The 26,644-nt window shown below is 40.2% G+C and overlaps 1 protein-coding gene across 2 annotated transcripts in view; it reads left to right on the top strand.

The window, feature by feature from the left end:
* Positions 1–26,644, top strand: part of CHST11 (carbohydrate sulfotransferase 11) — a 150,158-nt gene that overhangs the window by 52,213 nt on the left and 71,301 nt on the right. For both annotated transcript variants that reach the window (XM_057382208.1, XM_057382209.1), the window contains exon 2: positions 11,006–11,091. In XM_057382208.1, the coding sequence (XP_057238191.1) occupies positions 11,006–11,091 (86 nt within the window). The remainder of the gene's footprint in view (positions 1–11,005; positions 11,092–26,644) is intronic.

A 26,644-nucleotide genomic window follows, 5' to 3' on the forward strand; every position in this document is an offset into this window, starting at 1 on the left:
TAATTCTTCAAGCTGATGACCTTCTTTGTTTAAATGATACATTGTTTGGATATCAGAATTACTCCTATACAGGTGAAATGGGAATTAACARGTCAAAAGTTAAATTGGCAAGTGAATGCATATCAAACCGGTGCACATAATACTGATTTAAAAAATGTTTAACAGTTTGTAAAAATAGCTGTAACTGGGAAATCATCCCTGAGCAGATACATTTCCCATGGGATCCCTGAGGGACCAGATTTTGGGCTGACACTTGTTAAAYGTTCTGATTTATCATCCAGAACGAAACATAGTTGATTATTGATCAAATTTACAGAGGATGCCAACAGTTAGGGCAGTGGTAAATGGAGAGGAAGAGAGCTGCAGATCGTTAATGCAGAGGTKTGAATACCCAGTTTTAGCCATTTAGTAGCAGTGAAGGCATCGAGGAATAAAAAGCAGGTGATGCTTGCTTAGTGGAAGACCCTCTTTTGTTGGAAGTGAGGTCTGGAAGTGSCCAGAAAAGTTGTCACAGGATGATGGGAAGTTGGAAGGTGCATGCACAGGGGAGAGGAGACAGATGTGCCACAAGATCAGTGACTGCAAGGTGCAGATAGGTCACATCAGCTTAGCAAAAGGGTATGGCTGGGGAGGGAAATTTGGCATCAAATCAAGTTTCTCAAGGTGTATTTTCTGTTCCTGGCAAATTTAGAAACAAGATGAGTTGTCTTTATGAAAGATGAACTGTGGCTTAGTTGGGAATTATTTTAGGAAAATCTTCTGAACTGTGTGCTTTGGTTTGTTTTTTTTTTTCTCTCCTGCTCTTTCTATCCCTCTCTGCATGAGACATCACAAGGCACAGCATTTGTTGCCTGTGGAAGAACTTTGAGTCCATAGCKCTGTCAAGCAGTTTTGTTGCCTGTCTCCTTCAGAATGTCAAAGATCTCCTGGATTTTAGATACTTATTGTTCACCAGCTGCAGCACTAATAGAAACATCACAATGCAGTTGGCTGCAACAAAATCTTATAATTTTGCATATTGATTATTAAATACTATTATTACCAGTAGAGATCACACAGGAATCTGTGTTCTGGTGCCTTAGAAACKACATGCTGAAGTGCTGTGTGATTCCTTCATTCCATTTGATGCAGTGGAAAGCTATTTGCTTAGTGGATCTATATGTGCACACTGCTTTTCTATGGATACAGCAAATCCATGTTCTTTGGAGAAAAGTCCCAGTCAAAAATGTTTAGTCTATCCTATTTGTTGGTGATTCCAGAATATGTATCTTTTGCCAGTGCTGCCTGTTTTGGCTCCCCTTTGAATGCTCTCATTGGATGTAAAACCACAGAAAGATCATTCCTCATTCACTTGTTTTTTTCCCCTGGGATGAACCTTCAGGAGGTGGAGTTTTTGTGCTTGGCTCATCCACTTGTGTATGTGTGAGGCATGGCTGCATTTCCTCCCTGCAGACAAAATCCATCAAAAGGTTTTAATTCAAGTCATTGAAATGGTGGGGTCAGTGGAAGGAGACACATGAAGGGAGCAGAACTGTTTAAAGATAAGCAGGCTCTGAGACCTGCTGCATTCACCATGCTGAATGGTTTCCTTGTGTTTTGAGAATTTCTCCTTAGAGAAAGAGATCCAGAGCGCCGGGTGTTGGCTGTAAAGCTGGGCTCTATAATGGAAATACAGATTATGCTAATTGAGATGAAGTTTTATAGTGCTAATGTGTATTTTACTCTTCTGTGTGGTGAAGTGCAGTCTGGGTGTGAGGGAGCTGACAATGGCCTATTCATATGTAAAACGTTGTGAAGGATCTGTGCTTTGGGATATTTCAGAACTGCCACATGAGGGGATTGGTACATCTGAAAGCAATATTATCCATGTACACCCATTGCTAAKGGAGAGAGTGTGAAAGCAGCTTCCCAGCCTCCCTCCCTGCAGGGATGTGAGGATCCTGCTGGAAGAAGGCACGAGTGGTGGTGAACTTCCAGTGGGGCAGGACATGGTGCCGTGGCCTCTGCTGTTTTAGAGCTATGTGAAGGGTTGGGCTTGAAAACCAGCCTGGACTCAGACATGGACAAAACAGCACAGACTCGAGCTGGGCTGATGTACCAGGCACAGAGATGGACAGGATTGGACAGATGAAACTTTTTACCAATCATCGACTAGAACATGCCWCATGGACATTGGAGAATATTCTGGTTATGTAATCTGTCCAGGGTTTCGTTGATTGGTTTATTCTCAAAACCCGGTAAAGATAAGAAAATTGTATAAAAGGCGCGTTGGTAGGAGAGAGACAGAGAGAGAGCTGAGAATCAGCTCTCTTGGGCTAAAATCACTATGCCTAAAAGAGCTAGAAGAAGAAATTAATAAAGATGCACCTGGAGAAGTCTCGAGAAGTCTGGTGTCGTCTTTCCCGCGGTGGGCGCACACAACATGGGGCCAGCCCTGCTCTACARACCTGGACTGTCCTGATCCCCTCAGCTGAGGCATTAAACAGCTGCTGGAAAAGTAAAAGACCTTGCAGGGAATCCCATTGAACTCTGTGTTGTGGGATTACTGGGAGTTTAGAAGTATTAAACAGAATAAACTCTTGCAATAAGACAGTAAGCCCAGCTGTGTATTAATTATTAGTTCGGACAGCTTTCGAATCGCAGAATCAGGCCTTTGCTGTCTGTGATACTTCTTCCCTTTTAATATCAGCATTTGGTCTTCACATTGCCAAGCAAGTAGCATCCTTAATTTGTGAGAGTTCATCTGCTTATCCCACAAGCTGCAGTCGTAATCCTCTTTGCCATAATGAATGACTGCTCTGGAAGCGATTACTGCAGGATTTCATACTTGCTTTTCTGCTTATCAAATTCTTTAGTGCTTCTTTTTTTTTTTTTGTAAAGAAAATTGTTGTTCATAAATCACAATGAAGTATCAGGAGGATGTGACTGCACTAAAAATACCAGGGGCAGTGCTTCAGAGGTGGTAAATCTTGATCCATCTGGCCATTTTGCTCGGACAGGAATGACCTGTGTCCCTTGGTCACTGTTTGTCAGCTCAGGTGTGTGCACTGCTTCTGCCTCAAGTTCAGACACAACAASTTTGAGCCTTTCACTGCTCCAGGTTAAAAAAAGCTGCTGCAGCTCTATTTTCTATTCTGCTTGGCTTGTGAGAAGACTTGCTGTGYGTTTCAGTATATCCATTGCAAATATGATTTTGTGTTTCATCTTCTGTGCACATCTGTTGGAGAATTGCAAAGAAACAGTAGCTCAAATAGACTGCAGCTGCAGCAGCCATCCTTTTCATTTTGACTGTGATTCAAGATAAATGCTTTTACAATTACAGCTTTCTAAAGAAACCTTCCTCTTTTAAAGGTTTTTCTCTCACTCCCTCTTTTTTTTTTTTTTTTTTGTGAGCACATAAATCATTTTTGTTAAGTAGACTGGTACTAACAGTGTGATGGAAGTCGTGGGAAATGTAGAAAATGAAATCCAGCTTCTTATTTATTTAGGACAATGCAAATTTACAGCTTTTTTTTTTCCCCCTGAACCTACATCTACACTATTTTCTTTTGAACTTACATCAGAGAGATGGGATATAGCCAACTATCTACAAGCTTGAAAACTAGGCTGATAAGAATAGAGCAGAGCATTTAGCTCTTTGCTATAAAGACAACCCAGCARCAGAGGTGCCTGCTGATGTTGTTACAGTGAGTGTCTAGAAATTGGAGGAAGGAATTTTAGAGACCTGTGAGCCTCATTAGAAATTTTCCTACCTTYCCAGATTATTGCAGTCTCATTTTGCAAAACACTTGGCTGACTTGTGGAAAGGKAGGAAAAATTATGATGTCCAGAAAGAGTTTTACTTTGCACTTGATGCACAGGATCTGCAGTGTCCCTTCATGCAAATTTATGATGCACATGTTTGTGAAATACATGTAATTAAAATCACAATTCCTAAGCTTCTAACTTCATTTGTAGAAAGTTCCATTCAAGGTGGAAAAAAGAAAAGGAACAAATCCTGTGCCTTGGGATTCAAACAAATTCTTAAGTTGATGTGGGTGGTAAAAATTTTAAAATTTATTTATGAACACTTAGAACTAGTTCATTGAGAAAAGAAATATATTATTTTGATCAATATTTTGCGACATCTGGCTTTGCTAATTGGTGACATTAATTTTGGCATTCTCAGAGGAKGTTGGTGATCTGTCCAGAATGGACCTGTGAAAGATTGTGATGCCCCCAGATCTGCATTTCATGCCAGAAAAAACAAGGCTGTATCAGAAAAGTTCTGACCAAATCTAATGGAGTTTGTAGTTTGCACCCAGAAAAACTTGCTGTATTAAAAGAAGCCTGTGTGTTCCTGAGATAAACAAAATAGAGCTCTCCTCATGGGAGAAGTAAAGCCTGTAGAAAAGTCTCTTGATTTAGATTTRTGGATAATTTCTTGAGACTTCTAAAGAAATGCTGTATAGATTAACATTTTTTAAAAATTACTGGAAAAAAGTTTCTCATTGTTCATTAATAGGAAAGATGATGTGCTAATTTATGCCACATGCAATATCCGTAGGGTGACCAAGGATCTAAGTCTCTGCATAATTTCACCCAAGGATATTAACTTCCCCACTGTGCCCAATTAAATTCATCCCCCTGCTAATCTGAGAACAAACAGGATAAAAATACAAATTTATTTCTGGAAAACTGTCTRAAGCAAAAAGGAATTAAATATCTCTCTATTCTTTGGAGGGCATTTACAACTTTCGTAATTAGCGATTAGAGCTAAGAAACAAATGTTGAGATTCATTTCCTTACTCTGCCAGGATTTATTGCATTTAACATCAACCATTTAGGGTTGCTGGTCAGTTTTTTATCTTGTTTTTTTTTATTTTTTATCTTGTTTTTTTTGGTATCCATTTTGGTTTGTTTCTCAGGCTAAGTAAACCCTTATTTTTGTAGTTATTGTCTGGTGTAAGGTAAAATCTTGTTCTCCATTATTATAAAAAAGAAGAATTGTCACATTCTCTGCACTTAAGACTTTGGCATACTTACATACGATACCTAATCTGATTTTTACTTTCTAAAAATACATCTCTCAAGCTCCAGGGAAGAAAGCTGCAGTGTTGCCTTAAGAAATCAGGAGGCCAGACAAGAGTTAARTCATAAATCCTTGTACCTGTGGTCTCCAGATGAAGGACCAATAATTTAAGTCTAAAATCCTGAGCTGAATGCAGCAAAGCACAAGGCCCCAGATGTCACAAGATGTTGCTATCAATCTGTTGATCTTTGTGAACCCCTGCTGAAGGATTAGTGTTCATAAATCATTGCCTGGAGAGCGATCTCAAAGTCTCCTCACTCAGGCTTTGTAGCCCAGTGCTGGGTGACAGCATTTGCATTCACTCTTCATGTTCCCTGGTTGCTGATTAAAAATTAACCCTTTCATACCATTTGGTGTCCTTAGCCTGATTAGTGTGTAGAAGGGAGCATAGGAATTTTAATGATGTTTGAAATGAGGTGGACTTTGTTGCTGAGTTTCCTGTTTTGCCTGTGGTTAAAATTTTGCTGAAGTCTTTCAGAGCAGATTGTTGGAAATTATTATGGAAGGCTTGCTTTCCTGAAGCAGAACAAGCTGCTTGTTCAGCATGATTTCAGCATTCTTTCTGAGAGGTATGTGGACAGGATGTTCCAAATTGGGAAAAAAAAAACCCAAAAAAACAAAACAGTCCCAAACCTCTGACGAGCTCTGGGAAAGAGCCACTTCCTTGGGTCACTTACTTCAACTCTGCCCTGAGTGTTACCATGCTTGAAGAACATTGGGAGTGCAAAATGTTGGATTGAATTTTGCTTGGTTTRTGTCTGGGTATTGCCTTGAGCAATAATTTTTGCCGGTACAGGCAGAGCATGGTTTCATAACACCATTTACAGAAATATCTTTGCAACTGATCTGTGGATGTCTCGCTGTGGTTAAGGTGCCTGGTGTAGTGTTTAAATGTGTATTCCAATGCTTCATCCTGTGTGCCAAAATTTTCTGTGCTGCTTTGGGGTCATAGCAGAAGTCATTAAAAAAAAAAAAAACAAAAACAAAACAACATGTCCAGATCTTTACCTGAAGAGGATCTTTGAACTTTCAGTATGGGTACAATAATTTTTTTTTTTTTTTTTGCTTTGATTTAAAAATTCAGGAAGTTTGAAGGCAGTGTCTTCTGTAAACATGGCTAGGAAATGGCAAAGATGTAAAAAACCATTTTAATGCTGCTATCCTGCCTTGACTGTGTGGCACTGATTTTTCTGTCTTGGTTAAGTAGGGAATGTTTAGGTGGGTGGTCAGCCCTAACCCCGTTGGTTACAGCTCAAGGAAAAGCTGCTCTTTGCTGTGCAGAAGATGCTCCATGGAAAGCATTAACTGTGGCTGAAATTAGGGGCAGTGGGACAGCAGGAGAGCAATGGATCAGCTGGAGAGTGATGCACTTCAGCCAAAAGAAGCAGGCAGAACTCTGTCCATTCACAGCCTCTCATGCAGAAATCAGACCAAAAATGAAGAGCAATCAGACCAAAAAGAGCAATATATTGGGTTTTTTCTCTAAAAACAAGAACAGGATCTCATCTTCAACCAGTCTCACCATTCTGCTGCCACTGCATRCTTTTTCTTCCTCAGTGAAACAATTTGTATCCCAATAGGAGGAATGAATTATGTATGTCAGCTTTAAGCAATGCTGTTTTAGGGGATTTCGTCTTTGTACTTTAGACCATTATAATGAAAAGTTAAATATTAATAYGTCCTCAGAACTTTTCTCAAATATTTGTAATGTGAGACTGTTAATTTAAGAGGCGGTGAACAGAGGTACAATTTTTACATTTGGTTTTTGTTATCATGCCAGTAATTAGAATAGTGCAAGCAATGCAAATTAAATGTTACCAAGTAGGRAAGCAGTTGCTAGATAGCAGCTGGGGAACTTTTAATATACAGAAGTCTTACAAACTGGCCCCTCTGACATCTATGAGATTGTAGAATGGTAGTGATAGATGGCTGCTGAATGCATGCACTCACATTTGAAATGTCACTTGTTTGTCTCTCACAGTCCAGTAGAAGTGGCAATTATTTTGTGTGTCTCATCCATAAGAATCTCTTCTGTGACTTGATCCCGTACAGACTTGTGAGAAATGGTTTAATTTGCCCTTCTGACACTTCATGAGAAGGTCACCTTCATGGTTTTCAGTCTCCAAAAAATCTTGGTTGYTGTAATTTATGCCCTATCCCATTTCATTTTGTCTGGGTAGTCCCAGTATTCACACACCTTTTTCATCCAGTAATCTCCCAACAGAAGTGTTACCATGTCCTCCCCCTCATTTTTTTCTGTAGCTGCTGATAGGGAGAGGCAGAAATTGTATTGCTGTGGCTTCTTATATTCAGTGTTTCCCCTGGACATCTCCCACTTTGAGCCGAGGTCTTTGTAGGTTCCCAAGTGCATTAGAAACACCTTCTGCCAGGGAGAGGTGACAGAGGTTCTCATGTTTTCATGTGAATGGTCTTCAGAGTTCTTGTCCTCAGTGCACTGGAATTCACAGGTCCAATTCCTGCTCTTGGTGCTGGAGGGTCTAAATGGAGTTTTCTGGAAGCTGTGCACGGATGTTTCCCTTCTCAGATGATTTAAGGCCTACACACGTAGTTTCCTTCTCTCTATTTATTAATATAYACACACAGCTGATTATTGTGTTGATAAGCAGGGCTGTTTATCTTTCTCTTTTGAGAAACTGAAATTTGGTGCCTATATAGTTTGCATCTTCCTGATTAGATTAATAACTAGTGGTACCACATATTTGAGCAAGATGGGCCAAGACTGCATTTTGGACAAATCCTTCCTGGGGATGGARCAAAGGTCTTGTTCTAACAGCTCCTGTATTCAAGTAACAAACTGAAAATTCACGCAGTTGCTCACACTCCTGGCTAAATTCAGGGGATTTTGCTGCACTTGCAGTATTAATTCTACTCTTTATTAATCATTAAAGGCACTGAATGCTGCTGATCTTAAAGGTCTTTTACAACCTAAACAATTCYAGGTCTCTTTGTCAGCTGCTTCACACTCTCAGTGTGCATGATCTTTTGATTGGTTCTTGGAGCCATGCATGTGCAGTACTTATCATTAGATTATAATTAACTGTAATTATGTATGGAGATCAGCCCRAGCCATAAAATGGAGATTTAGATATTTACTATGCTAATAAGAAGATTTGGTGAGGATAAAGGGCTTGATTTTTTAATTTTTGCTTCCACAATAGTGTGACGGATCCTTAGTGAAATTGTTAAAATTAGTCAGGCTGCCGTTACCCTCCATATTCCAGTTTATCTTACTGCACATTGCTATAGGTGAGGTTCAGGCCCAAAAGGTTTTCTCATTGGCATCATRAAGAAACTGAGGCACTAAAAAACAGAGTGCAGGAGCCCTGCGAGGTGRGCTTGTCCACAGACATGCCAGCAASTGTTTGGAATTMTATAAAAACATTCCTGATCGCTATTCACTTATTATACAAACAGTGCAGGTGGGATTTCTGCTGAGGAAAGGGAAATATTCACCTTTATTTTGATGCTGCAGTTTTAAAAACTGTTAAAGTCCARGCACAGGGATTCTCCAGATGTGCTGGGTACAGTTGTATCGGGGTGTGCTGTTCCTGACACCACTGAACAGGGAACCAAGTGCAGTGTTGCCATACTGACCCCACAGTCTGATTTTGAAGGCTTTATTGAAAAAAAAAMCCAACCAATTAAATAATATTGGAAATGATAAACTCGTTTGAATCGCCTCTATGGTGAAGGCTCTGTATTAGCCTTTAGCTTTTGCTGGGGAGATGATAGTTGCTTTTTTAATTGTCTGTTTACATCTGGAAGCAAATCTTTCATGTTGTGTAAATAATTTAATCTTTATTGCTATTACTGCTGCATAAAAATTGTTGCTGTGTTGATACCTGCTGGCTAAGTGAAGCAGGAAGGGATGGATACATTTATGTAAGGTGCTATTTACTGTATTTAATGGAAATGAAAGGTGAAATGAGTTAGGAAACACCACACTAGAGTTATTATTTTTCTTCATTTTAGAACAAAGCATCAGTGTTGCAGGACCTTGGTTAATGGCAGTCTAATGACCTGCATACACTGAAATGCTCCCCTCTCCCTTTCTCCCTGCTGTGGTGTTTTAATGTGCTTTGCCCTCGAGTAGAAGGCTTCATTTTGGAAAGATTTCTTTATGGAGCAGGGGCCTACAAAAGGATTTTRAAAGTTTCTCTGGACACAGTTCCTGGTGCAAGAGCATGGAGGAGTTTGACAGAGGGGGGATGAGGTGGACAGGAGCTCTGTAGTTGGAGTGGCTGCTGGATGTTTCACATCCTCACTTTAGTATTTTCTTCCTAAAACCACTTCCACACTCCTGACATTACTCATGTGGCGTATTTTTAAAGTTTTAACTTTTTAAAACACATTCTAAGTTATCTTTTGAAAAGGCACATTACCACAAAAAATGGAGGAACTGCAGTACTTGTCCGCGTGACTAAAAAATGCTCAGAATTTATTCAGGTGTTTAAATGTGTCAATTAAAATGATTGCCTCTACTAACATTTCTGCCCTAATTGTGAAGAAAATTGAAGCCAGTTTGTTTACTGAGAGTGTCTGACTCCTGCCACAAGACCCGTAGAATCTGTCTGCTTAGGGAAGAAGTGAGCCAGCATGTTATTAGATAATTACCTCCTATTGAAAAATAGACATGAAGTGAGTGAAGGAATCAATTATGTTTCCAGATTGGACTGTGTACAGTTTTCTGTGGTTTACATTACTTGATTATCAATTATGATTGCTTATTAGGCCTCAGTATTAAAACATGACTGGACTGCATTCTCAACTTGGCTTGAAGCCCACAATATCATGTCTTCAAGTGGTGCAGCTCATTGCTGTAGGACACCTCAATAGTTGCTGTTTACAATAAGTGGCAAGAGGTGGTAAAAGCATGCCCAATTCTGCCTTACTTCATGTTCCCAGCAGGAACATATATTTTTTTTAACATTTTTTTTTTCCGGTTATATCTTAATTCAACCTTGATGAGACAAATCTTCCCTSCCTGTGACACTTGATGTGGGTGTGTGACAGCCTGATACTCCTTTTCCAATTCTCAGGGCGAGCTGGGGAAAGAAGAGTGTTAGCAGAGGATGGTGTGGCCCATATGACATTAGCAGCACWGCAAGATTTTGTTTTTGCCCTGACTGTAGAAGGTGGCTGGAGCCAAATGGCTCCTTAGAGAGTTTTATGGCCACAAAGCTGGTGATTTCTGTCCCTGCCGGGGCTCAGGTCAACACCTCTCCTGAACGTTTTTTTTTGTCATCCAAAATGCTCCTTGATCAGACCTTTGGCAAAGCTTCTGCTTTCAAAAGTTCTGGTCTTCAATGGAGATAACACAGCATGTGTTGGTTCATGGATCCCAGTCGAATTCCCAGTTGCAATATGCAGAGCAAAATAGTTTGTGTCCAGAATGTTTGACTGTATGTGTGTTGTGTACTGTGGAATATCTGTTCTAGGAGAAACAGAAGAGTTAATCCAAAAGCTTTAAAATCATGCATTTCAATATGAGGTTTCTGTGTACATCTGTTTTAGAGGCTCAAACGTTGCCTCTCAGATTATTGGAATGGATAATTGGAATATTGGATTATTGGTTCTGATTATTGGAATCCATCTGACTCCTCCCTGATGATCAGAGAAGCAGATATCTGCTGAAAACAGTGCTGCTTTGGTCCCCATGCTTGAATTTTTGTGCACCCAGACTGAGACTTGTTGCTTAACAGCTTTCATGGGAGATCTTTTATTTTTAGTAATTTCCACAGCAGATKAAGTATTTAGCTCTTGGACTATTGCTAGGGATAGGAAATCAGGAGTTAAGTGACAGCCCTGTCTAGAATGCTTTGATCTGTCAGACAATCTTCTGCTGTGGGTATTGCAGTTGCATACTGCTAACCAGTGTTGCTAACCTGTACTAATTTCAATTTCCCCTTGCAGTAATGCGTAGAAATCCATTCGGGATGGACATTTGCTGTCGGAAAGGATCCAGAAGCCCACTCCAGGAATTGTACAATCCCACCCAGGTGAGTGTTTTGTGGCTGGAATTAAGCTTTTTCCAGTCCAGCATACAAACACAGTCTCTTTTGAAGAATTTYGGTCTGTTTTTCTCATTTACATGCAACAGCTGCCTTCAGTGTGGAGAATGTATTCTGTAACCTGCAGGGTTTAGCAGGAATGTTCTACAGTCTGAGCTAGCTAAGGGTCTGAYTTTTAAGGGCTTTTAGTTGTCTTAATGATATGGACTCCTCCAAAATCTTTTCTTAGGTACCCAAAAGCCTTAAAAKGATATAGTTTTTAGATCTAGCTGGAAGCCAAGGCATCGTGTTGACACAAGAGTGGTGGAGTGGGGTGAGAGAATGCAACATGACCTCCATGAGACAAGGAGTGCAGTCAGACTGTAAATTGCAATAATAATACATGAACATCATTTATATGACTTTCAGGTAGCCAGCTGCCTTTCCTGTCCTGGTTGGTGGCTTGTATGGAGTCTAGACAAACCCTGCAGCTCATGTTCTTCCTTACAGTGTGCACCATTCAACACTTGGATGTCTTGATGGGAGCTTAGGATAACCTCAGTTATTGTYCCTCTTGTGAAAAGCAGCGTAGGAAAACTACCTGAAATTCATGCCCCTGTTTGCTCCTCTGGATCAATTTATTCCCTACATGTGGGCTGAATTGGCACATTCAGGAGAAGCATTTCCTGTTGGCAGCTGAGAGGAAGTGGTGCCATTGAGAGAAAATGCCAGCTGACTATTAAACATATTTATTAAAGTTTAACAACCGCCTATTATATATTTATCCATCAATGAATACATTGAGTTTTACTAAATTGGCTATTAGGCAAAGTGACTATCCCAGTAAATCTAACTTGTTAGATTTAACAAGGCAGTAAATGTTTTAAATACTACTTGATTATGAAGAGACTCACTATATAGTGTGCAAAACGAAGTCTGAGGGATTTAAAGTATTTACATAAAGAATTGACAGCGACCCAAAGATATGTGATATCTGTTATGTAGGGCAGTAAAGCTCCATTTGCTCGTTAGTGTTGTTTTTATGAGCACAGGCTGACTTTCTAATTCAATTTGAATTCTGTGCATGGCTGGGAACATAAGTTTGTCACACTATGATAACAGCTTTTATTGACCATTATGGGAATCAGCATTGCAGAGATGGAAAGAGCACGCAGAAGTCCTGAAGAGGATCAATCCTGTGCTGCAAAGGAAAACTATTAGCATCTGCAGGTTAAATTTAATCTCCTTGGAGATTAAAGGAGATTATGTTTGTTATGCAGAAGTGTTTCCATCAKCTTGCTGATACCTGTTTTTTATCAAGAATTCATTTTTGTTTCTTTCTTTGGTCTTAGTTTTTGTTTGATTTTTATTTTTTTTTTTTGGAAGAGGCTGCCCTCAGTACCAGAGGGACAGACAAATGAGCATATGCAGACTGGGAAAACAGTAACAAAAAAAGGCAGTGAGAGAGGCTGCCAGAGAAAGCAACAGACTGGAGGGGACACCTAGAATGTTTCCTCAGATACATGTTCATCCTTTTTTTCCTTGTTTTTGCCCAAAGAGATGTTCATCTCACCTTTCTTTAGGTGGCAGACTAGAAACTGTTGCATATTCTGGCAGGAGGATGCTTATTCCTCGAGAGTTCGAGGATGCAGGGATGGAGATGGGATCTCTCACCTTTCCTGCCTTAAGCAGTTGCAAACAGCCATTTGTAAAGTCAGCTCAGAAGTCAAGATATAATAAATATTCAAGAAGACAAGGCCAGGCTGGATGGAAGGTCTAGTGCAAGGGGTCCCTGCTCATGGCAGTTGGAACTGAGATGATCTTTGAGGTCCCTTCCAATCCAAATCATTGATTCTATGAAGACATTTTTGCCCAAAATCTCTCTCTTACTGATGAAAACAATGAAATCAGTTTGATCTTYAACCTCTGACTATCAGAACCCGTTGGATTCCTGATTTTGTGAATCCMCATTTCTCTCCTGGTGCCTGTGGCTGTGAGCACCATCCAGAAAATCTCTGGCACTCAGTTCAGCTTCCTCAGAGCAACAGCAGAGCTGATTGAGCAGAGATTTGTAGTTCTCCGTGTAGTTCAAAGTAATATGTGTAATTTAAACACCAAACTTAGGCCACTGAAAGATACCCTGAAGCTATGGTTTTGGATTACTGCAAGTTGGTGTAGCTGTGATTTTTTTTTTTTTTTTAAGGGTAGGAAACTTCAAATTTGAGCTACATTAATGGCCTATAGTGCCTTGTGTTGTGTGTGCTCCTGGCTGTTCCCTGCCTGGGGAGATGAGAGTTTGCCCATCGACTCAAATAGATGTCAGACAGGGTCAATACTCACTGAGATGTCACATGCTGTAGTTTAATATGAATAAGGTATTTCTGCTGTGTGTTTAATATCAAGTTGCACTGCCCTCATAAAACCAGACAGAGACAGGTTGATTTACACCAGCTGAGAATTTGACTGTGGTTATTTACTGTGTTGACATATAACAGCCTCTCTGATCCTGGCCTGTTGTTTCCTTCTRTGGAATTACTTGTGTTGTTTGCAGAGGCCATTATTTGTCTCTCAAATCTTTTTTTGGCCTGGTGAATGGTTGTGAAAAGGAAAGAGAAAGGAAAGGAAGAAAAGAAGAGAAGGGAATAAATAATAATAACTTAAAAAAAAAAAGCTGAAAGAAAGATTTGGCTTCAGGAAATTGAAATGTAGCAAGATCTGAAGTTAACGGAGGGGATTGTTTGGTGGTTTGTAGGGGCTGAATGTTAGAACTGCTCTCAGATTTTCAGAAGACTCATCAAAATTGTTGCTATGTTGAGTGCTGAAAGAGAGGACCAATGGGTGGAGATGGACACWTTCTCAAGCCCTAATTCAAGTGCTATGACAAAATCCATGTAGGGYTTATGCCTGAGTGGGTGTCTGGCCTTGTGATTATTGTAAAAGTAGGAATAACTCATTTGCTCTTTTGCCTGTAGTAATAAAGCAGAAAATAGGAAGTGCATTTGTCTGTGGACAAAAGATGTCTTCTCTAGGGCTTTCACTGCAAGATTTTTCATGAGCACTAATATACCATGAGGGAAAGAAAAGTCAATATAACTGAACTGGATTTACACTGAGTAAGTGGATTTCCAGGCTGTGGTCTCCTCATGCACGGCAGGCAATGTGCAGCATGTCTGAGACCCAATTATATTTTATTTTGCCTTTCATTTTCAGGTGGAGATTTAGTAATAAGGTGCAGAGATACCAGTGGCAAGTTTGGAGGGCCAAAATGAACCGTTCATTTCAAATTTATATAATTATAAATGGAAAGAGGAAGAGGATTCAAACACACAAATAGCAAAGCAGAGAATCTAGATATAACTGAATGCAGACAAAGGGCCCTGTAGGAATGTGACATAARCTTGCATTTTATCTTGGGTGGATTTTGTGGGATTTTTTTTGCATATGAAACCCCAGGGATTTAAGAATGTGGGTAAACAAATAYTTGCAAGACATATTCTTAGAAGACAGCGTATTCAACTGTGTCTTGTAATTTCCATGGCTGGGTAGAGCCCCATTGCTCCRAGAATAACAGATAATTGTGGGTCAGCCCATGAGCTGCAGCCACCAGAAGTTCAGAATTGGGTAACATCACTCACATTTTCGTGGTTAACATTGATCTATTTGGTGCAGTGAGCATGCTACTGAATTACAAGAAGTTGCAAACCAAAATAGGCCAAATGTYAGAAGAGTGGGAAATAATTGCATCTTTAAGGTTGGATTTTGTCTTCTAGTCAAGATTAACATTTAATTCTCATTAAATACAAGTAGCACCTTTGCTTATTCTAACTGTCTAGATTTTTGAGAGGCACACAGAAGAGATAAAGTTCTGTATCCATCAGGATCCAAGTCCAAAGGATGAGTTTGTTTCAGTTTCTAGTTTGACGTTKCCTAACTTTAATTCATGAATCGACGTGACTGTTTTGCTAAAGGTCACACTGTTTGCTATGTTACTTGCCTTGGTAAACACATTTCTTTTTGTCAAGGGGAAGTATTTCTAGGTTTTGGTGTATCTGCAGCCAGGTCTAGTGATTTGCTGAAACTGGTGGGTCAGAGCTGTAGACCRTGTGTTTGTTGCCTTTGTATTATGAAATTGTATTGCACTGGTTTGGTGCAGTCATTCCAAAATTACTCATTTCTTTCATTACTTCTATTTTTTCCCCTCCTCTCCCTCACACAAGGAGAAGGCAGTAAGTGAACYATTGCCTTGCAGACAGGGTTTATACATCCTAAGTCACCTCAGGCCACAAATGCTGCTTTTTGGGAGCTGCCCTGTGATTATCTGTGGCTTGGACTGCCTGGATAGCCCCAGCAAATATCAGCCTAGTTCAGCCCACATCACTCACCTGGGTTATAATTTCCTACCTTCAGTTGATTTCTATTCCCTTTGTGGGCAGCTCTGCCAGYTCCTGGACAGAGTCTGGTGAGCTTTGTGGTCTGAGCTCTGTGTACAAATCATCCACAGCACTTTGGATYAAAGGTTCCAATGCTTAAGAGCTGATATTTCTGTCCTTGGCGAGCCTGAGGTGCTGAGCACTGTGAACTTTGTCTCAGTTCAGCTTCTCATTTTCAGAAGAGCCAAAGAGCAGCTCATTGAGCAGGATGAAAGGTCCAGTTCACTTGTCTTCAGCAGCAAGTGGCTACAAGAAAGATAAAGAACTCATGATTTTCTTCCAGAGCAGAGCAGCCTGTGGCTCATGAGCTTCCTGAGCCAGATTTGTGTTTTTTCATCAGCTGCATCATGCAAGAAAAGCCTGAGATGCCAGACAATTACTGCATCAGTCAAAAAGGGGAGAAAAAAAGTAGATCCTCCAAATTTACTTGACAATATCCATTATATTTTCTCCAGTTTTCACGTAGATGTGTTCTGGGTTTCAGATTTTTTTCCTTAAGACAGCAATAGAACTATCCTGGGAAGTGAACTTTCAAGTATGAGAAAGAACGGGATGTTTGAATTTTTTGATGCTTTGCAACCGAGAAGAATATTCATAAATATGTATGCTATCAAGGGCAATGAGTGTCCCCAAAGTTCTACCAGTGCTGAAAACATGTGTTGTGTGGTTGATGCTGGTCTTTGTAGGCAAATCTGTGCAGGTGGTAACAGCACAGTAAGGACGGCTCATAATCACAATATTTGATTGATCAGAGATGAAAAACTCCTTAATGGGAAAGGCACAGAATGGAAGAACAGTCAATGTGCAGTGCCAAACTTTGGGTACCTACTCCTGTTAGTAAACAGCAACTTCATGTGTAATTAGCCTCGTTTGCTGCAGCAAAATGCCTGCTGATGAAAGAGGAGATAATTGATTTATTCCATGGATGACTTCTTATGCAGACACATTACTTACTGTCGTGCTTGGAAGTCATAAAACAGCAGCTGGCCTGCGATGAAATATTACATTAACCTTAGCAGGAAAATTGCACTAGTGAGAATGCTTTGTTATTAATTACTGATTACAAATGATAAGAGCTGGTTTTAGATGCTGAGRAAATGACTCGGGGAGGGGAAGGTTTCAGGTATGGTGTGCTTCATAGATCATTCATTGTGACATGATGGATACCTTTGTAAGTCAAGAGGAATTAATCAGACAAGTATGTACAGTAACTACCAGCACTCAAGGCTRGAATTATCCCCAGGACATGCTCATTCAAGTTCCTGCAGTGCATTGGGATGAATTTTTGGGCACCTGTGTTTAATAAAAGACTTGTTACCTGCATGAAATGAAAGAAAATAAAGTCTCACTCAAAGTAGCTCAGATTCCCCAGACAGAAAAAGAAGGAGCACTTCTTTTTAATTTCCCCAGTCCCTGATTTGTATTTTATTATTTCGAGACCATATGAATTTTACTAGAGAAGGTTTCTGAAGGCATAAAAGCACGAGAAGAAAGGTTTAATAATACAAAAGACATGGCCAAAACCACAAGGGTTGTATGAGTTGGAGGTGAAAGAGGATAACACAGCTTTCCAAACTGGGTATTTGTAGGCAGTGCATGGGCTCTCTGTTAGAWAAGCACTTGGACAGCTGGGTGGAGAGAGGACCTGGACTGCAGCACTCTGACCTGGTGCATTCAGTGGCTTTTTTGTTTAATTGTCTCCAAAACAGACCTCTGGACACTCGAATCATGTTGATTAAGTCAAATGCTTCCTCCGAACTCAGTAATAGTCAAATGGGACACCTCGCCCGCCTCTTTCTCATCAKAAAGTTTCTCATTTTTCCTCCTCATTTTTTAAGTTACATGCCAGAAAAGCTGGATAATCATAWTCAGAATGCAGGGGGATGTGGCAGTTTGGAGGATCAGGAAGCAAAGGGCAGTGGGAGGATGTCAATGTTGGCAAATWGGTGTAACAAGCACAAATTTCTGCCCCTGGTCCCTGCAGGGAAGAATGTGTCCTTTCTGTCAATGCTCCAAGCATCAGAAATCATCCAAGTGCTCCAGCATCACTGCCTAAATTGCTGCATTCCCAGTGTTTTCAACCCAGAACTTGKAAACTGTTGCCTCTCTTGCTTCTTTCTGGTGCTAGGAGTTTTGGGGCAGCTTTCTCCTTTGTGTGAAGGAAAGCAGCTGTGTTTGGYTGAGCATCTGCCTTCTTTTCCCTGTGTTGGGTTGTTGTTTTTTTTTAATTGAAAAAACAATTAAACAGGGCTAGATGATCTCTTTAAATCCTGAGAGTCCAGCTGCAACCTCTCTCTCCCCGAGGGACTGGAATGTATTCCAATAGATGTAACTMTGAAAATCAGAGAATACAGGCATAAAATCTATCTATTGGTACTTGCAATTCTTATTAATTTAAACTTTMATTTTAAAGAGGGACTGAAGAAGTTGGTATATTTGCAAATAGTTTCAAGAGATTAGATTCCCCAAGTCCTMTTTTTACAGACTTAACTGTATCTGATGCAGAACCTCAGGTTCTAGAAAATTACCTGTAATATCCATTGACCTTGTGTATGATGTCAATACGTATTACTCATTCACTTTTTCACTTTGTACAATATAAATTAACCCAAATAATGTCATGAGCTGCACTACYAAAGCTTTCTTCAGAAAAGTGCAATGATCTTCTTGTCTGTTTTTGCAGAGAATGTTGCAGAGAATGCCACAGACATAGCATAATTAAAATACTGCCCTTTGAAAGATGTGGCTGCAGAAGCCAGTGTGCYTTTTGGGATTCCTGTACTTAGGAAATTCATGGTACTGTGGGGAGACAGGCTGGAGAGTTTTTGTACGAGTGTGTAAATCATCAAATCCAGCAGGGATTATTTMAGGATGCTTTCTAAGGAAGTTTTCTTTCAGTTGAAGTTTGTGAAGTGCTTWTCTAACAGAGAGCCCATGCACTGCATGCAAATACCCAGTTTTGAAAGTTGTTTTATCCTCATTCACCTCCAACACATACAACCCTTGTGGTTTCAGCCATGTCTCTTGTATYATTAAACCTTCCCTTTCATACTTTTATGCCTTCAATAATCTTTCTAGTAAAACTTGTATGCTTTCAAAATAATGATGATCTGAGGATATAAYAGAATAACAACCATGGTTGATTTAAAATCTTGTGTGCTCATCTCTTGCTTCTTACTCATATGGAACAGGTGAGGAAAGAAAAGGAAAAAAGATCTATTTTTTGCAAGGTAATACCCATACAGCATTTGAACACAATAAGAAATGTGTTTATATTGTGTATTCTTTTTTTTCCCCTCTATAAATAACATACCTGTCACACTGAGGCCACTCCAGTAGATCATTGTTGATTTACTTACCTGTTTCAGCTGTATATTCTGGTGTGGATAATTTCTTGTATTTGAACCATCCCTATGTTCATGAGGCACTGGCAAAACGTGGGGTGGAATGAAAACAAAATTTTATTTCCTTCACAGGGATGGTTGTATTAGAGGGAGGAGTGTCTTTGTATTCTAGGTTTTCCAGCATGCTGTCAGTGTAGATGTTTTTATCCATTTATAACCTRGGGAGAAAAGTGAAACCTGATCTACTGAAAATTGATGGCAAAACTCCTAAGCTCTAAAAAGGCCAAACTTCAAGCTAAAAGATGTGATTCATGGGATCAGAAAGGAGCTATATTTGTGAATGTTTCTTTATCTGTCTTTTCACWGTTCCACACATTTTATTGCACTGGTAAATGCTGAAGGTCTTATGCCAAAAAGGGTTCCCTCTTTTTTTCCCCCTGGTAGCAACATAATAAATATAGCCAAACCAAAGAGAGTTGGAAAATTTACAGTGCACTGAAATTGAAGTGTATTTCTGGTGCCTGGAAAATGCAGGAAAGAGTGTTCCTTTCTTTTCAATCTTAAATCATATTTGAGCAGTATTCTGAGTGTTGTCCAGCACAGGGCTAAAAGCAAAATATTACATCCAAGTTTTAGAGGTACAGTAAAAAAATCACAATGTCCCCACAGTCAGATTGCCTGGCTGCACAGCAAATTAGCAACCTCTGTAGCTATCAAATTCATATTTTCTTCTCCCTGTAAATGTGGGCTGTGTCTTAGATCATTTCAGACAAGCATCTGGGGATTAGGAAGAGGAAGTGAATATTAATTCAATTAGAGGACAGAAGATGAAGGTACAAGCTGGTGTGGGGAATCAACATCAGGAGCCCAAATAACAAAGACATCTCTATAGCCAGGAGAGGACAGTTTCATCTGTTCAAGTCAGATTTGGCTTTGCTTTGCATATATTTTACTTATGAAATAGTAGTTGAAGGAACTGTATTTACATAGCAATATAGTTAGTGTCAAATTTAGTGAACTGAGTCCGGATATCAATAGATGGATGAAAGATCTGGAGAGCAGATGCACAGTGGAAGCTTTCAGTTCATTTTGGTGTATTAAATATTCATAATAAGCATGGCTGAAGGAGAAAAGAAATGTTCATTGAACTGGTAAAGAGAAGCCAAAATYGTTGGTGCTTCTCCAAAAGTGTAACATCTTAATGTAAATTGAGTGGAAGTTCCTGTGGGGAAGGTSAGATAGGCAATATCAGGCACTGGTTTCTTTCTGCAAGAGATGTTGTGCCAGTGACATCTCTCTGTAAAATAATAGCCAAAAATCACTATTCTGAGGAGAAAAGCTTTTTAATTTTTTTTTCCCCATAGGTTTGGAATGCCAAAAGCATTTCTTATTCTTAAATGCCATTTCCTCCAGCCATGAAGTCTCCTTCTCAGCCCCAGTCCTTCTCAGACTTCAGCTCTGTTTAGTCTCCCTCTTCCATTCTTACCTTTTCTCTTATAAAAATGAGAGTATTTTTCACATGAGTTACTGTTCAGATTTATGGTTATGGCTTTGTCAGAAAGTGGTGGAGCCAGTGAAAGTGTGAGTRGGAGACACTTCTCCCTCTGAAAATTACACTCTCATTTATCTATTTATTTTATACAACTAGTGCAAAAACAAAACAGGTAAAAGAAATTTTATCTTTTTTATCTGTTAACTGGTAAAAATAACATGAAAGTGTGTCAACAAAGCAATGGCAGGCCTGGGCTTGTGTTTATTAAAACGGAGGGAGCTGGAAAGCAGGTAGTGCAAGACCTGCTGTTTCACCTCCAACCACCTCTAAAGAAGACATTACTGTGATGTAAATGCATTGAGAAATTCATTTTTAAAAGGGATGTRACAGATGTCTCCCTGAGCCTGCTTTTGATCCCTGAATCTCACAGCCTCTGCTATGTCACAGGAAGATTGGTGGAGTCTGCAAGCATCACCTGCAWGCCTTGCAGAGAGTATCAAATGCTGGCCCTCTTTGAGAGAGCCACTTCAATTTTCACTTGGGCTGCTAAGTGAGTTACTATATAAAATATTGACACTGAAGGAAGAAAACTGCCTTTTTACCCAAGTGTAAATGATCTTGAAACGAAATACATGGGATAAAAGAATGATTTCTTAGGCRGCTTTAATGAATAATTGATTTTTGCTTCTCGTGACATTATCTTTGTAATTAAATCTGTGGCTAAAGAAGTAAGACAGAAGGTATCATCCACTAAGACACTGAATCTCTTTATCCCACCACTGGCAAGGTGCTGTCATCTGTTATTAAAGGCTCTCCTGCAGTCTTGGCACCAACAAGTCGGTCTTGTGTGAGTAACAACACAATAAAAATCCATGTATTCAATCTGTTATCCACATCCAAAAATAACCTCAGTAAGCCTCCTTCCCTGCTGAACGCGCTCCTGTCTTTGGAATCATTGAAATGATTCTTGGTTTGTGGATATTGGGGTGTGTTTCAAGTCCCACCAGATGGTTGCTGTTGATTTCTTTTAGTCTGTTAAAAGAATGTCAAAAAAATCAGAGGCCTGAGGAGTAAGAACAGATAGGAAAGTAGTCTGAATGCAGCTGGGCTCGGCCAGTGTGTGTATCTTAGAAAACATCTTTTATGGGACTGTTTTCTTCACCTGGATCCAGTTTTGGAGAAAAGAGGCATGGAGGGTGACTGCAGAGGCCAGGCAAGGATAAACTGATGTCAAGGACTTAGTCTGCAATTGCAAGCACTAAAAGTAAACCTTTAATTTAGAAATGGAGAGTTATATATCTATTACACTTACCAGCTGCTGTTGCTTTATTTTGCAAAATTAATTCTGAGAAGCAGTTTCTGGCTTTCTTCTAAGTAGCATTCCCTGGACACCACAAAGGTCTCCTGGAATAATTCACTCCCTTGTGAATCCTCACTGTTGTACACATCAGCTTCAGATCCCTCACACAGTGAAGTGCTGGAGTGTGTTTCACTGCAAAGCTGCAAGTCCACATGGAATAAGAAATCCAAATCCTGTACTGTGTGGTGGGTCAGCGTGTCGGTGATGAAATGTGTGATGTGTTTTGAAGGTCAAGAGAGATCTTTGTGCAGATGTCAGAGGAGCCCGTTGGATCACATTAAGAGGAGTCTCATTTGGTGGCTACTGAGGTCAGCAGAAAGGCTCCCCCATGGCTTATCTTGCCTTAGGGACAGTGCTTTAGTTTAGAGACTTAGGGAAATGCTCCACTGCCAATGTTAGCAGCTCTGATTGTGTTGTAAATCCCCCACTGAGCAACTGTTCCTGGAGAAGTGCATTCTCTCCGAGTGGGGCAGCATTGATGCTTCCCTTCAATCCCCATCTAAATGCTGATGCAGTCATCAGCACCACATCCAAATGGCAGCAGCAGTGGCCTGGCAAGGCTCAGTTCTTGTTGCTGCTGWGCTGCAGGATGTTCAGCCAGTGCCTGAGCTGGTGTGCACAATCAGCTCACCAGGCATTCCCATAGCAGTTCTGCCATCAGTGGTTTTTGTCATCAGATTGTTATGTCTCTGATACACTCCCAATGCCTGTTTATCTGTTTCTCAGGGGCATATTGGCGGTGTAATTATTGTCTTGATCATAAAAAATGACAAATGTAATTACTGGGTACGAGTTAAATTGTGCATCTACCAAAACTACACAGCTGCCRTGTGATGTATCTCTTAAATTCCTCCCTTACTTGAAGGCGAGCCAAGTATTTGCTCCTTTCTGTCATTATCTCAATCAAAATGCACCCGTTTGATTTTTCTGACATGCAGCTTTGTCACTGCACCCTCCACCAATAAATAGAGTCCGAAATGTTCATCAGAATGACTTCAGGGAGAGCCAATGTTTGTGTGGAGGCCTTTACAGASCGAGGGCAAACTGCTTTTTCGTGCACAAATATGAACACAAGTGTGTTCAGCATGGCCCAGCTGCTGCTGAATCCATGAATTAGAGATGTGCTCAGTCCTAATTTTGTACCAGGCCTGAAAAGGGATGGTTTTGTATGCCCAGTGCTTCATTATGCATACAAAATACGTATTAGTCAACCTGCATTTTGATTCCACACACAAGATGTACTTGCATGACTGGCTGTGGATGGCTTTTCTGTACTCCAGCTGCCGAGCTTTGAGCTGAAACAAGTRTTTCTCAATGGGAAGAGTAATTGTTTCAGCTCAGAATTAAGTGGCTAATCATTAGGAATTCAATTGGCATGAAATGCACWACATTAATCATGATGCACTAACGTGTCAATGATGTGGTTGTAGGGTGTGTGCTCCACTGAAATTCTCTAATTGATATATCTGGTTTTTATTGGGAAGGATTAATGTGGACTCTGTTGTTAAGCAGGATTTTGGGGTGTCAGACCCGGAGGGGTTTTWAAAAGGGCACATTACTTAGGGCTGAAACCCTTAGAAAGGGTTAGAAAGGTAACCTCTTTTTTTTAAATGAAATATGATACTGAAATTGGCACCAAAGATTAATAAAGTCACAGCATGGGCCAGCTGTGACCTGTGTCCTCTGAATCCCAACACAGAGAGCCASAGCTCTGCACCTGGGGCTGTTTCTGCACATTCTTGCTATTGCCTGTGTTACCCTGAAATGCTTTTGATCTGTTCTGAAACTGCTGAAAAGATGATACTGGAACATGGCAAATGTTGATGAATATTAAACTGAGTAACATCTGGCTTATTCTAAATATCTTCAGATGAAATGTTGCTATTTCCCAGTACTGTGGAAAATTCCCATCTTGCTAACCAGCAGTTACTGCATGTCTCTGAAATAAAATTATTCCTTGTGTTCATTTGCTTTGCAGCCGTGCAAACTCCCGTGCTGAGAATTAAAAAAGTCTCCTATGCTTAATGCCCGAGGGCACAAATGTAACCTGTTCAAATATCATTCTTCAATTATCCTTTGAATCAYCTGCCTTCCAACTCTTCTCAGATGCCCTTCTGACTACCTATCAAAAAAATAGTACATCTGTTCTTTCAGTTCATTTCCCTAAACTGTAATCAAGCACTGTCTGTGCAATAAAAATGAAAAGGAATGTCTATCTGGAACAGAATTCTTCACTTTTATTATTGGAAAATGCATTAATATTCCCTTATCAAGCAYATCCATTTTCCAAATAATTCCAATTCCTTCCATATTCAGTTATTTTTAAAAGGAAAATGCACAGAAAACTGTTCTTCCCTGATCCTAAAGGCCAAGCTTGATTTATTTCTTACGTTGTAGTGTCATGAAACCTAAAAATAGATTATGATAAATAGCATATTGATGACCTCTCTTTTGTGGAAACATAGCTAAAAGATTATAAGTCATTACTATATCTGGTCTAAGTTGCCATTTATWTTAAGGCAGTGGAGCACAGTGTTAATGGGAATTATATTCAGGCTTAGGATAAAAACTTGTGTGTCTTAGACCGAAATCTATTTCCAGCCTGGTTACTGCAATTAGCAAATTGTGTGATTCATTCAGGTTTCTGGTGGTTAAGTATGGGGACAGGCACTCAAGCACTTGAGAAAATGCTTCCTTTTCTGTCTCCACTCAGAGCAAAAGAAACTGAGGGAGCACTTCAGCTGCTCAGCTTGGAGGCTTATTATTATTATTTTCCATTTGACGTGGAGGTTTTATGGCTTTCCTTGAATAGGGAAGGACTGCAGACCACGTGCCTCAGTCTGCCAAATGCARAGAGGATTATTCTGCATCCCCTCTGCTCCCTTTCCATTGGCACAAGGCTTACACAGGTTCAGGGCAGTGCAGACACAGCTTGGTGCCTTCTTGTAGAGCCTTACAAAGCACAGCAATATTGACCCATGTCTGACTGAGGTTTGCTTTTGGACACATCCCAGCCCCATCTTTCCAGGCAGGATCTGTCCAGCTGCAGGAAATGCTGCTCTGTGCTCCATCTGTCTAAGGTAGGAAGAGAAATGGTGACCAGCCACCTTTCCCAGCATCAAAACACAGACTCTTTGGGGTTCTGTCCTCACCCTGTTTGTGCTGACACTCAGGAGCTGCTGCTGTGCTGCACCAAAGAGAGCTCAGCACTCCCAGAGGATCAGGGAATCTCCTTCACTGCTGGCCAAGCACCATTAAAAAGCTGTGTTTCATGCCCAAGGTCTGATTAGCTCAGGAAGAAGGGAACCATTTATTGGTTTTAAGATAATTAGATACTTAGAGATAGTTTCTTGGTGGTAGTTTTTTTTCCCAAAAGACTGGATACCATGGGTTTTCTGAGATTCCCAAGTGCCTGGGATGTAGGCATTTGGAAATCTCACTCAGGGACTCCAGAAGGCTGTTAAACCATTTGTTACCATCAGGAATATTAAAAGTTAGGCCTGGGATTTAGGGCAATCAGCAGCACCCAGGGTGGAGAAGGCCTGCATGCAGCAGAGTTGTGATGCTTTGTCACATCAGTGCAGAAGCAAAGCACTCAGCTCCTGCTCACTCAGAGCCTAGAAATACATTCAATTAAGTGAAAACAACGGTATGATCATGTTCAAGGCACTATTCAACTTCTTGCAGTATTTGCCTGCCTTAATTATCAGCCTTGGACTGTTCTTGCAAGTGCTGAAATCCTGAGGAAAACACAAGGTCCATTAAGACTCGCTGTTTCCCCAGGCCTGCAATGTGCAACCACTAGGTTGCTTTTTTTGAATCTTGAAAACTGTTTTTTTTGAATCTTGAAAGTATAAATAAATAAGTACATGTGTACTTATTTTAATATGTCTGTAAAAAAAAAAAATCACACAAAAAAGCCAGCAGTCGTGGGAAAAACAAGATTGTGGTGAAATTAAGAGGCTATTTGACCACTGGTGTCTAGTAAAATTTAAAATCTGCGATTATTCAGTAGCTAAGGAAAATAAAGCCGTGGCAGGGGGAAAAAAAAAAGTCCTGCTGATATGCCCTTTTAGAACAGAGCTAACATCAATAATTCTTGCTCTGTGCATTAAGTTTTAATGTGTAGACAGGCACTCTGTGCATAGCAGGGTGTCTGTGGAGTCATCAGTGAGAGCTAATAAATGCCTGTCAYATGAAGAATACATTACAGAGGGAGCCGAGTTAAGTGAATCATTTAGTTACCATTAGTCATTTTTCATTAATATTTTTAACTGTAGTATTAGGTAGGATAGAGGGGATAATGCCTGTCATGTACTTTATCCTAAAAACAGAGATTTCTTCCAAAATTGCRTGGTGTTGGTGGGGATCAGGATGAATGTTTCAGCTCTGATCTCACCCGTCTTTTTTATTTGTTTAAGACTACAGGAACCCAGATGGGAAAGGAAATAATTTCATCATGTGGCTTGGCATTAGCCAGCACTGGCCATTTACATTAATGGCAATTGAATAGCAATAACCGTGCTGGAAATGGAAATATCCATAAGCATGTTTAATACTGGCTATTAAAAATAGCACTGGAAAGGAATTTCCACAATAGCAAATGCATTATTCCAGTGTGCTGTGCTCCATTCTGGGATTTGCATCTGCTCCTGTGATCCTGTTCAGCTGKGACCTTTGAAGCTCAACCAAACTGGGAGCATTGGGGACAGAGGTGGGAGAGAGCAGGGAGCTGTCCATGATCCTGCAGGTTCTGCTGTSGAGTTGCTGCAGGGCAGGATTCCCTTTTCTGACACATGGTTCACTCGAGGGTGGATGAAGCTGGGGTCCTGACACAATGTCAGCATGGAACAGTTACAAGAATAAGTGTATTTGATCTTACTTGTGCTCATAAATTTTTCCCTAGGATAATGTGCTTCTGCCACTTCACACTCTT

This window comes from Malurus melanocephalus, unplaced genomic scaffold (genome assembly GCF_030028575.1).
Source record: "Malurus melanocephalus ecotype Western Australia unplaced genomic scaffold, MMel_1.1 scaffold_554, whole genome shotgun sequence".
Classification (NCBI taxonomy): Eukaryota; Metazoa; Chordata; class Aves; order Passeriformes; family Maluridae; genus Malurus; species Malurus melanocephalus.